The sequence below is a fragment of the Orbicella faveolata genome, unplaced genomic scaffold, assembly GCF_042242905.1.
Source record: "Orbicella faveolata isolate gen_17 unplaced genomic scaffold, um_ofav_v1 contig_35, whole genome shotgun sequence".
NCBI classification, from domain to species: domain Eukaryota; kingdom Metazoa; phylum Cnidaria; class Anthozoa; order Scleractinia; family Merulinidae; genus Orbicella; species Orbicella faveolata.
This window is the reverse complement of record NW_028301564.1, coordinates 11951048-11970000: the sequence shown is the minus strand read 5'-3', so window position 1 is coordinate 11970000 and position 18953 is coordinate 11951048. Positions and strand designations below refer to the sequence as shown.

At 38.0% G+C, this 18953-nt stretch overlaps 4 protein-coding genes across 4 annotated transcripts in view; 1 reads left to right on the top strand and 3 right to left on the bottom strand.

Annotated features, from left to right (window-relative positions):
* Positions 1-4718, bottom strand: part of LOC110057571 (ATP-binding cassette sub-family E member 1-like) — a 15879-nt gene extending 11161 nt beyond the window's left edge. Inside the window, exons 1-7 of the mRNA XM_020764163.2 lie at positions 4271-4718; positions 4086-4171; positions 3031-3128; positions 2194-2311; positions 2004-2093; positions 1588-1635; positions 1430-1499 (exon numbers count right to left, since the gene is read on the bottom strand). Coding sequence (XP_020619822.1) covers positions 1430-1499; positions 1588-1635; positions 2004-2093; positions 2194-2311; positions 3031-3128; positions 4086-4171; positions 4271-4403 — 643 coding nt within the window. The 5' untranslated portion in view covers positions 4404-4718. The remainder of the gene's footprint in view (positions 1-1429; positions 1500-1587; positions 1636-2003; positions 2094-2193; positions 2312-3030; positions 3129-4085; positions 4172-4270) is intronic.
* Positions 4719-4786: 68 nt separating this feature from the next.
* On the top strand, positions 4787-7297 carry LOC110057572 (uncharacterized). The gene has a single exon (XM_020764164.2). The coding sequence runs from the start codon at positions 4808-4810 to the stop codon at positions 6326-6328; it is 1521 nt and encodes a 506-aa protein (XP_020619823.2). The 5' UTR covers positions 4787-4807; the 3' UTR covers positions 6329-7297.
* A 487-nt stretch (positions 7298-7784) lies between these two features.
* LOC110057573 (large ribosomal subunit protein eL21-like) lies at positions 7785-13085 on the bottom strand. The gene is made up of 7 exons (XM_020764165.2): positions 13004-13085; positions 12842-12920; positions 11988-12049; positions 11637-11749; positions 9385-9462; positions 8432-8507; positions 7785-7899 (listed from the first exon to the last, which is right to left on the bottom strand). The coding sequence occupies exons 2-7, from the start codon at positions 12906-12908 to the stop codon at positions 7810-7812; spliced, it is 486 nt and encodes a 161-aa protein (XP_020619824.1). The 5' UTR covers positions 12909-12920; positions 13004-13085; the 3' UTR covers positions 7785-7809.
* A 1382-nt stretch (positions 13086-14467) lies between these two features.
* Positions 14468-18921, bottom strand: LOC110057593 (uncharacterized). Its single transcript, XM_020764187.2, has 3 exons — positions 18491-18921; positions 16397-16529; positions 14468-15163 (listed from the first exon to the last, which is right to left on the bottom strand). Exons 1-3 carry the CDS (start codon positions 18892-18894, stop codon positions 14963-14965), a joined length of 738 nt encoding a protein of 245 aa, XP_020619846.2. The 5' UTR covers positions 18895-18921; the 3' UTR covers positions 14468-14962.
* Positions 18922-18953: the final 32 nt, after the last annotated feature.

Genomic DNA, 18953 nt, shown 5'->3' with positions numbered 1-18953 from the left:
CTTTCATCTATAACCGCAGTTCATATATGAATTATTTCATATAAACTTCACATCATTTCACTCCTCACGGTAAGATATGAACTCAATTAATTGACCTTGCTTCCAATGTGTGGCTTCATAGCTCAGTTGGTAGAGCATTGCACCAGTATCGCGGAGGTCACGGGTTCGAATCCCGTTGGAGCCCTGATTATTTTCAGGCTTCTTCTTTCCAATTGCTTGAATTGGAAAATTAACTGCGATGATCATTCTTCACTTTCATCTACAACCGCAGTTCATATATGAATTATTTCATATAAACTTTACATCAATATTATTGTAAGCTATATTAACAAATTGACGTCAGTTTTTTCATGTATCTGTCTTGTTACTGATCATGAATTTCGTTATAACATTGTCAAAGTAGCTGTGGATCCATGAGGCAATAGCCAGGTGGATTCGCAGACTACTTTGACAATGTTATGCTGAAATTCATTGTCAATAACAGGACAGACGCATTAAAAACTGACATCAATTTGTTTTTTACAATAACAAATTGTGAAATTGTCCGCTCTTGCCCGTTGACGTATCTCTCGCAGGACATTGACAATGTGTCTGTCCGGTTATTGACAATGACAATTAGCCAATGAGTGTGCGAGAATTTCTGCAGTTATCATAAAAAAAGAGTTTTACTTTTCCTTTCAAATTCCCATGACTGATGTTAAAAGATCACATTTAGATCCTGGAATTGGATTAACTCTTGGGGTCAAAAGCTGGTTTTCACTAGCAGCCCTGGCTGTCACTAAGCGACGGCTGCCAGCGAAATTCACCAGCTGAGAAAGAGGTGATTGCCAGCTGGATTTTTGCAGGCGATCACTTGGTAAAGGACAAAGAATGGTTTGTAGGTTACGCACGTACAATCATTTCATATCTGAACCATATCGAACCATCTAAATTCAAAGTTTGGAATGAATTCCTGACTACCTTGAGTATCAGTGCCACTATAATGAGAAAAGTACTTGAAGTAAAATCTTGCTTTGAGCACTTGTTTAAGGTGTTCTCTTTCCATGTACTGCATCCGCCATCTTGTAAACAGGAAGCTTGGTAGCCCCGCATTCAAGGCATTGTGAAAGATTAGGGGCCAAAAAAAAGTTTGAGGTCGCTTGTGAAAAATGGTGACCGGCTCAATGAAAATTTTAGCCAGGAGACAATTTTCTCAGCTACAACCCTGCACTAGTACAAAAGCATAAGCAGACATGCAGTCACAGTAACTTGATAATTAGCACCTTTTGTTAGAACAATTTCCTAACAACACATGCTAGTTAAAAGCACCTTACTGATTCTGTGTATGTTGCTTATACTTAAGCTTGTGCACTGTTTAAAAACAGCCTTAAGAGACTGAAACATGTGGAAAGCTCGAACTGCATATGGTTAAAAGTATGAGGCGGCATACCTAGCTGCTCACAGATGTGTTCTTGGTTTTCCATCTCAGCTTTTCTGTCAAGAATGGACTGAACGCTGCCCTGAAAACACAATCAAACAGTTCCTAACATAAGAGCAGTGGAGCTTAGAGAGTGAATAATAAATTTAGAGGAAGAAACAATTACTTACCTTGACTGCCTTAGGAATCTGGTCAACATACTGTGGTTTAATAATGGCCTGGTAAAAATATACAAAGGACAGTCATGTCATTCAATGTCAAGTATTCAAACTGATGGATCTTGAAAATTTCACAGAATATTTTAAAAGAAAAATTCAAAAATTCAGGCACTGTTTTTTCTGGAATTTCTACATTATTTTCACATCACAGTGGTGGCAGCGTAGTGAAGTGGTTTATAGCGCTGGTGTTGTAATCTAGAGGTCTTTAGGTTCAAGCCTTCTCTATCCTATCAATAGCTAGATATATTTGTTCTAAGTTGTCCTGAGTTAACTTCCACTGTAACACTTTGTAAATAGTCAACTGGCCTGCCTCCAGTTGGGATTTAAACCTTGTTACCATTTATCAGTCATTATTTTAAATTCCATACCTTCAAGTCATCTTCTAAGATCTTTGTAAAATAGTTTTGCAGTTCAGATCCTCGGAAGTATAAAAGGATCTCTTGCCAATCAGGAGGATTCTGAAAACAACATATATTGTTACCATTTTAAAATAGATCTTATTGTCAAGTGGAAAATTCACTGGCCCAGAGGTGAAGAGTGTTTAAAATTATAACATACATTAAATCTCCCAAGGTTTGGTTTCTGTTTACCCGCCAAGATCTTCAGTGCTGTAGATTTACCAATTCCATTTGTCCCGACCAACCCTAACACCTCCCCAGGCCGCGGAATGGGCAACCTACAAAGCCAGACAAGAACGGAGTTACCTCATGTATTGCAACAACATCCCTGGTTGATTGTTACTTTTATTTGTAATTTTTATTACCTATCTGCTTGAAAAATTTATGGGAGAAATAATACACAAAGTTTAGTACCATTCACAATTGCCAGGTACATTTTGATGGGTACACTGACTACAAATTTTCTTTCAAATGCTTCCTTAATTAATACAAAGAACTGATTGCCAGCATCATCTAATTCAATGGAGCACATCTTGACACAATTAGCCTTAATTTCTTTAAGTTTCTTCTTTGAAATCAGTCCTGATCTGTTTGCCAAGTCTCTACAGACTTGGCCAAGTTACTAATCTTGTGAGTTGAATTGAGGCTTGGTTTATATTTCTATGCAAACTCTCCTAGATTATCCAGAAGTGTTTTGGATGCAGACTGAATCTCCCAGCCTCCTGTATGGGTCAACAAATCTACTAAACAATACAAATGAAAGCACATGTACATAAAATACATTTTTCAAACATACTTTGGCTGCTTTTGGCATTTTGTGGGGAAACAGTTTGATATTTAATGCATTTTTGTGGTTGAAATGGTGGAGTCCCCCTTCTAACAACTTTTTGGGGGATCAAGAAGATAAAATTAGCAATTTCTCTGCTTTTGATTGTTTTAAACATCACAAAAAAATAACCTCTAAGGTTTTTGGGTTTATTGTTTGAATATTACAAACCTGTGAAGTTTGAATGAGTTGGCATTGTAGCGATGTGTGGTTTCCTTTTCAAGATTGCTTGGAAGATTGATGATTGTTATAGCTTCAAATGGACATTTCTGAAGAAGAAAATGGAATATTTCACATTCAGTTTCACTCTAGTTGTCTGTTACGATTTAACAGTAGTGAGTTGCGTAAACTGGGCTGTTCCAGGAAGTATTCATGCACTTCCAAGGAAGGTTTTCACTGGAAATTCTGGTTCACCTTCATACTTCCTTTCTTTGAGACCCCCACTCCCTTGGGAACTTCCAATGACCTTTTAAGGAGAATTATGAATCTTTTCTGGAACTGAACACTATTTCACTCTGAATGAGAGAGGCTGGAAACAAGTTTGGTATTTGGTACAGTGGAACCCCGACTTACGGCCACCCTGTCAATATGACCACCTCGTTATTACGGCCACTTTATTCTGGTCCGAAAAAAAGCTCAGTTAGATATTTTCCTATTTAAAGAACCCCTATAATACGACCAATTTTCCATGGCCCGAAGGTGGTGGTATTAATGGGGTTCCACTGTACCTCTTACTAACCGAACGTAGCCATACTGGGTAATGTGAACACAGCGAGATACATATAAAAATGACCGAGGACCAATATTCCCCAGTACAACTCGTGCAAGCTAGGTTAGTGAGTAGTTTATCATGTGGCACTCTGGCCGTGCTTGCCAGCTTTCAAAAACAAACAAATAAAAGGCTTATGATGGTGTTGAAATGGTCTGTATGATAAAATCAATCTGACCTAGAAAGAACCAAACAGAATGCTTGATTTACCTCAAGGCTACCTTGCCATATAACAAACTTTCCCTTTTATCTCAGATCTGTATTCAGCTAAATATAACTTTTACTTAATCAATAAACTAAATGAAAATACCTGTTAAAACAAGATTCACAGATATCCTTATTTATTTCATATCACATGTACACACACGATCCTTTAAATAGATGAGTTATGGTTTCAATCTGAGAGTATAAAATAAGCTTACAGTTATCTCTCTAACCGAAACCTCGGTTGGTTTACCTTCGCACAAATTCCACAACCGATACATAGCGGTTCAGAAATATATGCAACTTTCGATTCTGGAGTAACTTCAATACACAGTTTTCCTGTCGATACAAGATACATGCCTGCTTAAGTATCTAGCACAAAAGGAGAGTACAATACAGAAAAGTACAGACTTTTCATAACACGATGTTACGTCTTACCCATTCGGACAACTGGACACGATTTCTTGCATTCCTGTCGACATCGTTTTGGTTTACATTTGTCAGTGCTTACAATAGCAATTCGTGTAAGTTTATCTTGAGTTTGTTGATTTTGCTGAGCCCGGGCAGCCATCAATTTAACTCAACTGGAGAGAAAAGTATACTACACCGGCCGATTTCCTAATTTTTTACCGGAAAATGGAAAAGGGCTTCCGTAGCCACGTGAGGCTTGTACAAATGCGCGCGCATTATTGAACACTTCCGGTAAAAATATTTCAAAACTTTCTCTGGAGATAGCGACGTATTTAGACTGTACTTTCGCGGACTAAGAATGTATTGAGATCTATTTAAAGCAATTGCCGCGTTTCTGGCAGACAGCTCTGGTCAAATGAGGCAAAATTACTCAAAATTTTCACCAACAAAGGCAGCCATCTTGAAAATGGTGCAATAGTTAAAGTTTCCATTCGTGTAAGATGGCACGAAAACTGCTGTAGTCCCCAGCCCTCTATTCATCCACGTGTTACCAATGTTGTCAAGATGGACGTCCTCGGGTTACATCACCATTCGTCTGTTTCTGGTAAAATTTTCCCGATTTTTCGAATTTCGCGTTTTGCTTTTATAAGTCGTTGTTGGGCAACTTCAAGTTCTAGCTCTACAGCTAATAATAAGGGTGAGGACGGTCCAAGTGAATCACTCCAGGAAAGTGCCAAGGGTCCAAGGGATGAGCACGATATTCCGCCTCCTGAAAAATTAAGCTTGTATGAATACGTAAAGATACTAGAAGGAACCTTAGCACGTGGAAAAGGCACCATTTTAAAAGCTTGGTCAAGCCTTATTGCCCGGCATTTAAAGCACAAGAAGTTGAACATTACCGCAGCGTTACAGCCCGAATCACCGCGGATTGTTGGTCTGACAGCACAACTTGTTGAAGAAAGATTGAATTTCTTGGCTCAAATAGGAATAAAGGGAAGGGATGCGGTGGTAATAGCTATGGAATTTCCAGCTATCCTCTCCTGGGATTCACCCAGCTTCACCGTGACGCTGAGACTCCTCAAAGATTTGAACTGCGACATTATTAGGTTAATGTGTAAAAGCCCATATGTGTTTGGTTTCGAGCACGGCAGAGCAACAGAGAACATCCACAAACTTGAAACTGTGGGGCTGTCAAAAGATACAATTGGGAAGCTTGTTTCGGTTAATCCTTTGATTCTGACCTTCCCATTAAGGGATGATGCCTTGGAAGTAATCGGACTTTTGTTGGACGCTCACAACAGCATTCAGTCAAATGGTGTTGATAATGGAGATATGAAAGAGGACGAGGCAGTTCTAAACTTGCTCCTTCAGTCGTTAGAAAAACTTAAAGAGCAAGTCAATTTGACTGATAATTTTAAGCGACTTGTTATTTTTTTTCAAGAAATGCAAGTGTCACCTTTAGTCATTGGCGTCAAGAGTCCAGCAATCTTCAATACTGACATTGAGAGATTAACTAGTGCAGTAGAGTTTTTCAGAAGCAAACCCCTCTTGCTGGAAATGGATGTCATTCAACACCTTCTCATTTCAAGAACTGAGATCTTTGTAAATTTTAACTTTGAAGCAATGACAAATAGGGTTCAACTGATTTATGATGTTGTCCAAAGTCCAACAGTGCTATATAATTTGGCCCAAACAAAATTTTTGTTTGATAATAACAATGCGACAATCAAGGAGCTCATCCTGTGGTTTCAAAGTAAAGGTGTTGATGACAAAGAGATAGCAAACCTGGTGACTGCAAGGAATTTCTTTTCTCTTAAAAAGAGAGAATTGACTGAGAGACTTAAATATCTATTGTCAATTGAAGGAGTGAAGATGGAAGACATTAAGAAAAGCCCCTCGTGCCTTTTGAAGCCTCTGTCTCATCTGAAAGCAAGAGTTGAGTTCTTGAAAGCAAACAAACCTGATGGTTTCAATGAAGGTGACCTTTGTCGTATGATGACACACAGAGATGAACACTTTGCTACTGAGATTTGTGGATCAACGTTGTCAAACTTCACTGAGTTTATGCAATCAAACCAAGCATGAGATATAACAGAAAGCCCTTATACATTCAGTGTCGAGAGCACCCAGAACATAAGCACACACTGTAGGTTATTGGTAATGCAAGCTACATGTACTAGGAAAAAGTTATCAAAGTGCTTCCAAGCAGAGTGGATTGAATATGACCTTCTACATGTGTACATGGCTCTAATGAGCAAGCTACTAGGAAAAAGTTATCAAAGTGCTTCCAAGCAGAGTGGATTGAATATCACCTTCTACTTTTATGTACATGGCTCTAAGGAGCTGATTGTAGACTTATGCTACGAAAGACTTAGCCTGCAAACAAGCTCCAACTCTTTGACTGTGAAGAAAGCTTGATTACAGTGATTAGGAGACTAGCCCAGGGAGGGACTCCCATATAAAATCGGTGGGGGTGCTCATCATACCTTTCTTTAAAGGCTGATGTGGCTTCCTCTTTAAATATTGTAATTCTTTGCAGTGTTATAAAAGCGGGTGTGGTCCACAGGAGCCTTCGCAGTCACTGTCAGTTTTATTTTGTTGTTTTAGAATTGGCACCTCTTGAAAGGGATGAATAAAATTTCAAGCCACATATACAAAACAGATGTTGAGACCTCTTAGGGGTTCTTTCCAGAATTCCTGGCAAGCACCCTATCCCTTGTTATATGGGAGTTCTCCCCCCCCCCCCCCCCTGGAGACTTGGCCATATGCAATGTAAATGCAACTTGGTTCAAAATTGACTCCTATTGTTACTTTCTGCTGTTGCTTCTTTCAAAAGCCAAGTTGTGTTCCATTTGCGGGTCAATTGAGTTTTGATTATGAACTCAAAGGAATCAGGTTTTCTCCTTTGTACAGAAATGAAAACAATGACATTGTTGAAACAATAACATAGTCAGTGCAGAGTAATATATTATTCTTGCAACAATGAGCATCAAATCAACCCTGTATTGTGGTACAGAGCCTAATAATTAAAGTCACATTTTGTTTGAGGTTGCAGATGGAATGGATTAATTTTATTGAGGGGTGGGAGGAGAGGTGGCTGAATTTTTGTTTACCACTGAATTCTCCCCCCAGTGTTGATGATGGTAAGCCATACTTGTATTCTGGGTATAGGACTTGAACTAGCTTGCAACTGAGGCTACGGCAGGGAATCTTTCAAATGTAAATGACATAAATCTCTTTTTAATGATATTCTCCCCACGAGTGTCCATTGCAAGCTAGTTCCAGTGCAAGACTGTGAATAAGAATTTGGCCTATTGTTGCTAAAGTGTTCAGTTTGTCCTGGGTGAACTGACATTTTGTCAACCTTAGTAGAAGTGATCTTCAGAGTCAAAAATTATTTCACTTGACTCTGAAAAACAGTTCTGCCCTGCTTGACTAACAACAGGCCTATCCATAACTACCCTCTCACTCACATCAAAAACGACTGATTATACTCATGGGATAACATGATCCACAAAATAAAATAAAAAACAAGACATGCTCTGTTTTACAAGTTTATTTCAGATTTATACAACAAACTCATATGGGATTGGTTCCAAGGTCTCGGGAGTGTTCCTCTTGGTACGCACAAAGTGTGCAAGCCGTGGTGCAGTTGGCTGCAACAAATCAGTTAAGAATTGTTAGCTATTTGACAGAAGTGCATGTAACATTCTCTTTTAAGGTTCATATGAGATTACCCTATGTATACCGTAAGTGTACTGTATCTTTAACAACTCCAGAACTTTGTCAGCTAACAATTTTGCCTCTTTGTGTATGGAGTGAAAAACGGTAATTTATAATATTCAGTTTATTTGTAAATTAACTATTGAGAATTGCAGCCAATAAGAAGTTCTCAACAATAACAATTTTCTGGGCATGTATTAAATGCCCAGCTTTGCTGACAAGATAACTATAAGAATCCTTTCACAGTATACTATTTTCATTGTGTGCTTTGTAGTGCTACAATAATAAATATTTTCAGAGTACAAAAAAAATCCATAGTACATATTGTGCCAGTAATTTATGACAGTGACTTCAAAATTGGTAGCGTTTAGTTACTATTGTCATTTCTTCATGCTGATCACATGTATTTCTAGTGATCAACATTAGGTTGTTTGATTTCCAGCTGCAGAAGACTTATCAAATTACCTTTCTTTTGCAATCAATTTTCACTAGGCCCTTCTCCTTGGCATCCTTCTTCTTCAACTCATTTTCCTTGACACGCCTGAAGGGATATTACGTTGGTTAATATATTGTTTTTAATTTACAACTTACTCCCTTTATGTATCTAAATGATCTTGTGTTTGTTATCGATTGCTTCATGTTATGTTAATGTTAATATTATCAGTGCCAGTTTGGAGTCTCTTTGCCATCCTGCCTCCAAAATGTTCTAGATAGTAAATGTCCTGGCTGTAAACTACCGAAATCAGATCACAGCTTTGGCATGCCAAGCAAATCTTACCCAAGGTTAAAATGTATATAGAGATAGGTTTAATCCCTTGAGTGCCTATATGACATACTCAGTGTGTCACGATTTTTGTCCCCCAGGTGCCTATACAATGTACTGGGCACCTCAAAATTTTAAGAGATTTGGTCAAACTCCAGGCACACCAGAAACAACTTTTATCAGCACCTAAGATTCGTGGGAGGTTTTTTAACAGACTTCTAATTTCCCATTGCTGTGACGTCAAATGGATATCAAATTACATCAACCACAGTCAAATTAACCATATTGAAGAAATACTTTTATAACCTTTGAGAAAATGTGTACATGCCCATAGTTTAAGTGAAAAAGTTTATTGCATGAAGCTTTTTACCACACAACCATTTTCAGTGAAAATGGTGCGGCACACAGTGTACACAATGGTCAGACACTCAAGAGATTAATTGTCAATCCAATTCACTGATCATCTACCTCTGATGTAATGTACTGCACTACTTGAACTCAATGCAAAATGCTATACATTTGTGACACAAGAATAAGACCATGAAATCACTTCTGTGAACATCTAAGTGACATGAAAAATGGCAACAAAGACAACTCTCAACCTGCAATATCTGTTTTCTTCGGGACAATTCCGAATGTACACACTCATTCTTACCTCAAAAAGTCATCTCGGCACTTGGAGTGCTTAATGTGTTCAACACGTACATTTATTCTCTTTGGCAAGATTTTTCCCCTTATGAAAGAGAAACAAAGCATCACTGTCAGACCAGAAACCTAATACCATGCAAAAATTATTCAAAAAAAAAAACATTTTCCACAACTCATTAAACAAACCTCTAAAACCTAGCATCAAGTCTTTACCACCACTCACATTACAACAAAACTTAGCAACAACCACAAATTTAGCAGTAATTATTGTTAACTATCAAAGTGGGTTTCCCTTGATCTTAGCCATTAGCACTAATGAAGATTTTACTCTTATCTGTGCAGTCACACATGACAGACAAGACTTGATGTACTCTGTCAGGGGTCAAAATGTTGCCTGTCTACCTGTCAATTTCAGGTCATTTTAGGAAGTGACAGGCAAAAAATATGGATGCCTGTCACTGGCGACAGGCAAGAAAATCCTTAGTAATTCAGAATTTATTGATTTGAATATTTTCATCCATTTTCCACCCACAGTTGTGCTCACTTGTGCAGTTCTCACACAGCAGTTACCAGACTCTACTCGATAAAAGCAACTTTGCAGTGCACATAACAAAGACAGCAAATGTGACTTGCTTTATCCTTCCGCATTTCTTTGCTAATCAAGCGTGAGTTCAGTATTTTCAGTTTGCAATATGGATCGTTTTCTAACGCGTAAACAATGTGTCAAAGAAGTGGAAGTTGAAGAAGTACATGTAGAAGAGAACTTTGAAACACCGACGATGAAACGTAATAATGTATGAGTATTCAAGTTCAATGAGAAATGGAAAGATGGGAGTGGTTGTTGTGAAAATAAATATCAAAATAATATTGTCCAAGATGGATGCTGGTGGACACAGGTGAAAAAATATTCCGCTTGTCACTAGACACAGGTAAACAGTCTGGGACATTTCGACCCCAGTCTGTTCAACCTCCGCTTTCTTCACTGCAACAGTATCTCCAGCCTACATCCAATAAAATAACAATCAGGACTATTAAGTTGGGGAGGTGTGTTTGGCTGGGATATTTTGAAGCAAACTACTTTCAGATAGACTGTCTGGACTTTTTCTTGATCAATACTATTATGTTAAACAAAGTTGCCTGTTCAGTTACTAATATTAGGCACCTTAAGATACCAGGATGGGACGAGCTAGGACAGCTACCGGAAGTAAATTCACTCAACCAGGCATGCGCACGAGAACTCTCGACTCATCTCTCTGCCGTCCTCATCTCGTCGAGGACGCATTTCGCCCGACCAGCCGTCGTATCGAAAACATGAGTATTTTGCTCCTGTTTTGCCTCGATAACTGTTCCAATTGACTTTATTTTCAGTTATATTGATAGGAATGTTTATAAGGTTCACAGTTTTCATGATTGTAGTGTAGAACACTATGCTGAGATACGAAAATGTGAATAAAAATATTCCTTGTCTGTTCGTTTGTGTTTCTGCAGTCACTGTTCAGACGCTATCACAAGTGAGCAAGCTCAATACAAACTGTATGCATTGAGAATACATCAGTGTAAGTACAGTCGATAAAATGTTATAAGAATGAATGCCATGGAGCATCTATCGAGCAAATAAAATACACATTTGCAAACTGACGTTTAGTTTTTTTAAGCTACCCGGAACTTGAAGCAACGTTTGTTTGATTTTTATGATGCTTGTTACAATTACAGATGGAAATTGAAACGTTCACCAAAAGTCAGGATTCTTCGGCGACAGAATTCCCAAACACTCTAGTGGTAACTGAAAAGCCATCTGAAGCAGGTCGATCAGATTGTTCGTTTAATTTTTCATACGGAAATTATGGTTTCTCTATTAAAATATTGACAGATGTTTGCTTCACTTATACAGAAAAAGAAATTCAGCATCGCTGTTCACTATCGTTTAAGCCTAATAGGATAAGGTTTCTACCATCTCTTTTATAGTCTAATGGATGTCATTGCCTCTGTGAATAGCTTGTACGAGGTTCGAATTATTGACGTCGCCGTCCTTTGCGAAAATGCACATCTTAAGCATTTTGTTTTTGGCAACACTACGGGACCCGCAAAAGTTTCCCGCGTCCACCGCCGTTGCCGTTCTGGCCTTCCCATCCTCATATCTTAAGGTCCCTATTACTTTCTGTGGATCAGTCTTGGCCTGAACAGCTGGGCAGGCTATCACTTTTATTTTCCAGCTCTGTTTTATTGCAATATTAATTGGTTTAACAGAAGGAGACTTACTTGACTTGTTTGTTCACTACAACTCCAACAGCACGCTTAGTGACATTAAAAATGCGACCAGTTTTGCCGTGGTAAACTTTGTGAGGCATTCCTTTATGGATAGCACCATTTACCTTAAGGAAAAAAAAAAAAGAATCATAAAGTACCTTACAGGATAACATTGCAAAAGGTCTTTCAATAGACAGTATGAGAAACCCACTTATTGCACATGTCAATTATTCAACAAGAAAACTGCTATATAATCTGTCTCCAAAGGCAAAAATAATTACATCCCTAACAAATAGACAAGTAAGAGTGTCTGCCTCTCAATTACTATTAGTTTTTTTTTTTCTTAATTTACTTCACATATACCTTGATGTCCACAATATCACCAACTTTGTAGTTTTTCAGATAAGTTGAAAGATGAATAACACCTAACATACAAAAAAAATTGTTTTTCAGTTAATAATGGTAATAGGATTGAGCGTAGCCCAATTCCGTCTGTAAACATACAAGCAATTAAAAAAAAATCAGATGACCATCTAGGTGGAGTCCGGAGTCAGAGTATGTTTACAGACAGAATTGGATGACACGAAGTCCTGTTACCAATTAATCAAAACTATAACAAAATACCACATGTATGACCATAACCATCAGTTAGATGCCATTATAAAAATTACAAATTTTAACAGTCAAGTGTGCTTTTACCAAGATGCATGGGAAAATGAATCCAATCAAGTACGTCTGCCCAAGAAAGAGTGCACGCAAAATGATGCCAGCTGTCCAGTAACAGGCGAAAATCGGGCCTGTTGATAGCCAATCAGATGTGCGAATTTTGTTATAGTTTTGATTTATAAAGAACTAGCATATAATCTTACAATGCCAAGATCCAAATGTTAGTTCCATTATTTCGTCAATCCTGATCGACTGCAGTAAAATTTAACGATAATTTTATCTCTGATCGGGCGTTTAATACTAAGAACTTAAGATTTAACTTCACAGATACTAGCAAGACTTCTTCCAATTTCCTTAGTTAACTTTTAGTTCATATACGCTGCAATGTAAGAAAACTTTGTCACAATGCACACTTATGTACCACACAACACGTTCCAGTTAGAGAGAATTTAAAAACTTAATGAAAGTTCAACGTCAAGACTTCAAAACGGTAGATTAAGGTTATGTCAAATACGACAATCGAGTAATGAATTTTACTTAAAAAAACTTACCCCGTTTTCTGAAATCTCGAGAGAACATATAGCGCGTTCCGCGCCTCACTCCAGTTGTATTAACCATTTTTGAAGTCCTCTGTAATTTAAAATTGCCTCTACTCAATATAAAACGAAATGGAGGAGCAAAAATACCCAAAATTGAGACATTTTCAGACTTACCTTCCAACCACGTGAACAAAGATGGCGGAAAGCGAGAAAAGAGGACAAAGCAAGGCTTGTGTCCCATAATGCAATACGCGAGCTATTCTAGTTACCAGTCTCCCGCGCCAAGTAGTCTCTTTTTGTGGATCGAAGGAGATACTGTACATACACAGGTGGTCAATATTCTCTAAAATGCAGAAAGTCTGAGAAAGCTGTCTCTAAATTATTTTTGCTGTTTGTAAAAGGAGCTAAATTATACATCATTGATAGAAACTTGCAAATCGCCACTAGCTCATCTAACAGTTCTTTTTTTAACTCTTCACGTCTCTCAGGCCTTTGTATGCTGTTGAAACAAGATAAGAATTGACTCTCCTCTTTTTGTATTAAACTGTTATTTACACAATGTCACTATGCTATCGCATAGTGTTCAAATCTCTATTATCACAACATCAACCCAAAGTAAGATAATTATTCACTTCCATACAGAGGCTAGTTTACTTTGCAGACCTGTAAGATGGTCTATGATTATCATATCACTCAGATAGTGACTCTGTACATGCTACACATATATATTGGAGCTTGTTCAAGAATGGGCAACTTTACCAATATTTATTTAAACCAATATTTCTGTCCTACAGGCCCGGGGGGGTACTCCCATAAATTTTGGATAGGTGTGTGCCGCGAAGGGTCTTAAACCCTGACCCTATTTAAGGATGAATCAAACGAAAATTGTTACCCTATTTAAGGCCCAAACCCAAAAAATGACACCCTATGCAAGGGAAGAACAAAAACTCAAAATAGTTTGAACGGGTCAATTTTAGCTGATACAATTTAGGCACCCTATCTAAGGATCACACTGCAACACTATGCCAACATGGGCATAAATGATACCCTATTTAAGGATCGAGAACCTCAAAAAACCATACCCTATCCCACGGCACATACCTATATAGCCCATATAGGGGAGTACCCCCCCCCCCCCTGGGGCCTACAGGTCACTTTCTGTCATGGTTCACGAGAACTCGGCGAGAACTGTAGTTTCCTTTCTCCAGAGTGAAACAACATCAGTTTCTAACTATACTGTACTGACTAGACAAGGTTCATACCTTGCAATACAGATCTTGAAATTATTGATAAATAAAAGCTTTGGCCATAGTTAATAGAAGGGAATGGTAATGAAACTTGACAAAGTTCTTGTTGTATGTTTTGTTCTCTTTTTTTGGCCTTGACCGTGCACAAAACACAATAGTTGTTTACTCTGTACTGAGGAACTAACCAATAGAAACATGTTGGTTACGTAATTCATGCACAGTGTATGAGCCCAAAACAAAAGATTGTGCATGGTCGTGGACCTTCCAACAAAAATCTTGGCATTTTTGTTAGCTCCTTTGATGTTTGCCAGGCTTCATAACCATTCACCTCTATTAACTATGCTTTGGCACAAGATATTTATTGATTATAATGAAAAAGGCACAATAGATATGTAGCAGTCTAAAACTCATTCCTTTATTTCGTCAATCCTCTCTTACATTTTTCAAGCCTTTTCTTGAGATGTACATTATAAAGAAACCGTGCTAGGAATGCTTAACTAATGAACATGTTTATGCTCCAGATAAAAATATCCTGGGCCTGCCAAATAAGCAAATATATGACCCGATTAATTTTCTCTGTTTACACAATCATAACTTGATACCACATTTGAAAAATTCCAAAATTTGAGCTACAGCATCTGATGTGGGATAACTAACATTACAAGTCAGAATGTAGGAACAACAAAACATGGTAGACACTTGTGTTATGTCCTTTGCTTGGCAGCTTCACCAAAGAGAAGGTTGATGACAACCTTCTGATCAGCTTATACAGTCTTCTCTGACTTTTCTGTCAAGGAATCTACGTATATCAAAACAATTTTGAGACTTGGGATGTTCATTAGTATCCAGATATTATGATTCCATTTGTACATGTACTTTGCATGGCTCAAGCGGCCTCCGTGGTCATTTCTTTTGATTGTTCTTTACTGTCATACTTTTCCATCATAGTCTGCTTTTTTTGTTGTTCTCGCAGCCACTGTCTGTAATCACTGACAGTCTTGATGCTTTCACCGTAATAGTCGTCTTCAAACTTGCTGTATGATGAAGCCCTCCTAGCTGCCACCCTTTCCAGGAAATCTGCTTCACGCTACAAAACAGAACAGTTTGGACATAAAGAATAATTTTGCCACAAATTTATTTCCCATGGTTGACATTCTTAAGAGGAGCATCAGCAACATTTTTTGAAAAGTAAAATGTACTGGAAAATGGATGCATGCATGCATTTATGAACGAACAAACTAATGAACAAATTGGCTGTCAGTTTATAATTTATATTTTCAGGTAGATCAATAATGATCAATATGAAAGTGAAGAATGATCATCGCAGTTAATTTTCCAATTTAAGCAATTGGAAAGAAGAAGCCTGAAAAAAATCAGGGCTTCAACGGGATTCAAACCCGTGACCTCCGCGATACCGGTGCGATGCTCTACCAACTGAGCTATGAAGCCACACATTGGGAGCGAGGTCAATTAGTTGAGTTCATATCTTCCCGTGAGGAGTGAAATGATGTGAAGTTTACATGAAATAATTCATATATGAACTGCAGTTATAGATGAAAGTGAAGAATGATCATCGCAGTTAATTTTCCAATTTAAGCAATTGGAAAGAAGAAGCCTGAAAAAAATCAGGGCATCGCACCGGTATCGCGGAGGTCACGGGTTCGAATCCCGTTGAAGCCCTGATTTTTTTCAGGCTTCTTCTTGCCAATTGCTTAAATTGGAAAATTAACTGCGGTGATCATTCTTCACTTTCATCTACAACCGCAGTTCATGTATGAACTATTTCATATAAACTTCACATCAATGATCAATATATTGACAGTTCTTATTAAAAACTGGATCATTGGGTAAGGCAATTTGAGAGTTTTCATTGGCTTAGCCATCATAGCTTATGAGCCATTATACCATGCTTTACAAATATAGTAAGCGAAAGCATGATATTTTGGGATGGTTTTATTTTTACTTTGGTTTAGTTTTCTAAATCTTTTGGAGGCATTTTTAATAACAAACTTATTCGACTTGCACTTGTTGGATATGAGATGGTTATGATTATACGAGATGATCATTGGATACGAGATGAGATGATTATAGCCAACTTGGCGCTATGTGCTTTGTTGACTATCTGCCACCTCATATCCAACATGCTCTTGTAGAATAATTGACAGGTAATGAGAATAAAGAAATTCGTCAATCAGAGGATAGAAGCATTTTTGCAATACACTTCAAAATCAGCAATCAAAACATTAAATATATATTTCAAGATATACCCATGTATAGCCTCAAGCAAGAACAGTTTCTAAATTAACATTAGGGTTTATACCTCTTGAAGTTTAGATGCCAAGTCCTTGTTCCATATATTCCAGATTGCTTTAAAAGCAGCAGTTCCAGCTGCAAACCCAACTCCTGCACTCGCTACACCACACAAACCACAAAAAATTATGGGATCCATTCCCCTTCAAAACAACAACAAAAAATAATATAATTATGTAAATAAATACCTTTAGTAGCAAGATATTTCTATTGACTTAAAAAAGCAAACTTGTAAAGTAAATTTGTATGCAAGGCATGGAGACCTGATGTAAATGATTAATCTGTGATTAAAGATGGCTAGGTGGTTTACCCCCACCTTGACACGTTTGTAACATGGCAAAATGCAACCCCACATGACAGGGTTACCCTATACAGCAAACTGGGCAACCCACTGATCATGTCAATATATTAAAATTAAAATGAGATATTATACATCAAAATCTGATAAGAACAAAAAAGTGACACACAAGGCAATAGCCAAGTGTGTCTCTGATGTTCATACCACATTTTGATGTCCTTTGTGATCTATTACTGAACAAGCGCACAGCAACATTACAAGAAATCTACTTGTTTTACATAGTAAAGAAACACAAAAGGAATAATAATAACATTATTTAAGTGACTGTCCCCCAATAGATCATAAGTAAGAACCAATCAAAATACAAGAATAATTTGACTCGCAGGATGCACGACGGCGACGACAACGACGACGCAGTCGCGCAACATGGCGGCCATACTCCAAACAATAGGTTGACAGAGACATGCAGCTTTGGTTCAGCACGTACTTCTTTGACATTGGACATCCATGTTATGATCAATTGACACCTGTCAAAACAAGGTATCCGCTGACCAGTATCACATGACCATATCGCAGGTTCAAGTTTATAGCTCATTGAGGTAACGTGTTTTTTTGAAGCTGACTGCTGACCAAGTTCTGGTTTTCGTTTAGATCGTGGGCTCATGTCAGGTGAACTTGTTGAAAACCGGGCAGTATTGTTCAGAAGCTGGTTAACACTGACCCAGGATTAAAAGTTAACCAAATTATAACTTTTTCTTCTATTAACAATGTGTTTTGCTGCTTTGTTTTGTGTATATGGTGATTATTAAAACTCAAAACAGAAGGCCAAACAATATACAGAAAACCTCACCGCAAAGTTACAAAACTCAAATCAAAATTCTACCTTTTCCTGGGCTAGCCTAATCGGGCTTTGAACAACCCGGCCCAGGGGCTATGCTTGTAGGCTGACCTAAATCTATATATTATACAAATGACTCCCTCTACAACTGGGATTAGAGAAAAGTGGCTGTTGTAGAGAGGTGGCTGTTATAGGGAGGTAGGGATGTACTATGACACCTGTCTTTTTCTAGGGGTGGAACATTTCTGTCCTTGACAAATGCATATTGTACATAGCATATAAATATGTAACAAAATCAAAATATATTAATAAAACAGAAACAGAGACAAACGACCTGTGGTACCAATCAAGTTTCATGACCTTTTACAATACAAAATTGGGTTTTTTTTACAGCAACACCACTTATCAGTCATTGATTAACTGGCCATTGTTGAGAGGATATTTTGGCAGCTTAGAATGCACCGTCCACTGGGGACAAAAGTGGCCATAATAAAGAGGTGGCTGTTAGTTGAGGTCTGACTGTAAAACAAAATTCTTGATTCTGATTCTCTACATGTCTGTTTGTCATACAACTTTTTGTGCTTAGATACCTACAGTTGGCCATCTACACTACAGATGCACTTTAAAAGAATCTTGTTTCCTTACTTTTAGTAAACACTATGGAAAATACCACTAACTTTTTCGCTCAAAAGAATCTCGTTATTTGTCATTGATACATGTAGGTTTAATTATAAGCTAAACTCCAGAATACCCGGCCACTTATTAGCATCTCACTGAATAAGAATAGCAACTATTGTTATTATATATATAAATAAGCTAGTAAGCTTAACTGAACATCGTGTCGTACAATTCAGAGGGTAATTTTGCGCTCATAATTTCGCCTGATTACTCCCTGAATTGTACTCTACTCGGTCCAATTTCTATTACTAACAGCTCCGTGTAAGTCCACTGCTTATTAGGCCACTTACAATATTGGTTCGATCTGTTCCGGCGTGGCATCGAACATATTTGGAAACATATAGGCACTGACAACCGACGACGTAAGCAGAGCTGTCATACCAATTGGTAGACCTGCAAGCCTTTGCCTTGTACGTAACTTCCTTCTTAGCTTCTGAAACTCCTCGAACGATAGCTGGAATCTTTTCGGCGCGACCTTCTGGCCGCTGAAGAGCGGACTTCTTGAAATGGTTGGAGAGCTTTCACTCGAAACATCAGTGCTAATTGGAGTCATGCTATCAGAAAATGGACGATTCAAGATCGCCATGCATGGAATACTTGATTTTATACCAGTGCGAAGTACCACAAGAGTTCTTTTTGTTGTAACAGCTTCACTAAGGAAGTTGCGAAAATTTCTCGCCGCACCGGCCGCCATCTTTAAAATCGGAAATCTCCCACAATGCACCCCACCACTCTCTTTAAAATTAAACTGCT

What these genes read in the sequence shown, in the direction of transcription:
- LOC110057572 (XM_020764164.2), top strand. Translation starts at nt 4,808, where the DNA reads ATGGACGTCCTCGGGTTACATCACCATTCGTCTGTTTCTGGTAAAATT.
- LOC110057573 (XM_020764165.2), bottom strand. Translation starts at nt 12,908, where the DNA reads ATGGTTAATACAACTGGAGTGAGGCGCGGAACGCGCTATATGTTCTCT. An exon ending in TCGAGATTTCAGAAAACGGG is followed by an intron (nt 12,050 to 12,841) that starts GTAAGTTTTTTT and finishes TTTGTATGTTAG; the next exon opens with GTGTTATTCATCTTTCAACT. An exon ending in AAATTGATTGCAAAAGAAAG is followed by an intron (nt 7,900 to 8,431) that starts GTAATTTGATAA and finishes GATTTGTTGCAG; the next exon opens with CCAACTGCACCACGGCTTGC.
- LOC110057593 (XM_020764187.2), bottom strand. Translation starts at nt 18,894, where the DNA reads ATGGCGGCCGGTGCGGCGAGAAATTTTCGCAACTTCCTTAGTGAAGCT. An exon ending in GAACAGATCGAACCAATATT is followed by an intron (nt 16,530 to 18,490) that starts GTAAGTGGCCTA and finishes GTTGTTTTGAAG; the next exon opens with GGGAATGGATCCCATAATTT. An exon ending in TGGCATCTAAACTTCAAGAG is followed by an intron (nt 15,164 to 16,396) that starts GTATAAACCCTA and finishes TCTGTTTTGTAG; the next exon opens with CGTGAAGCAGATTTCCTGGA.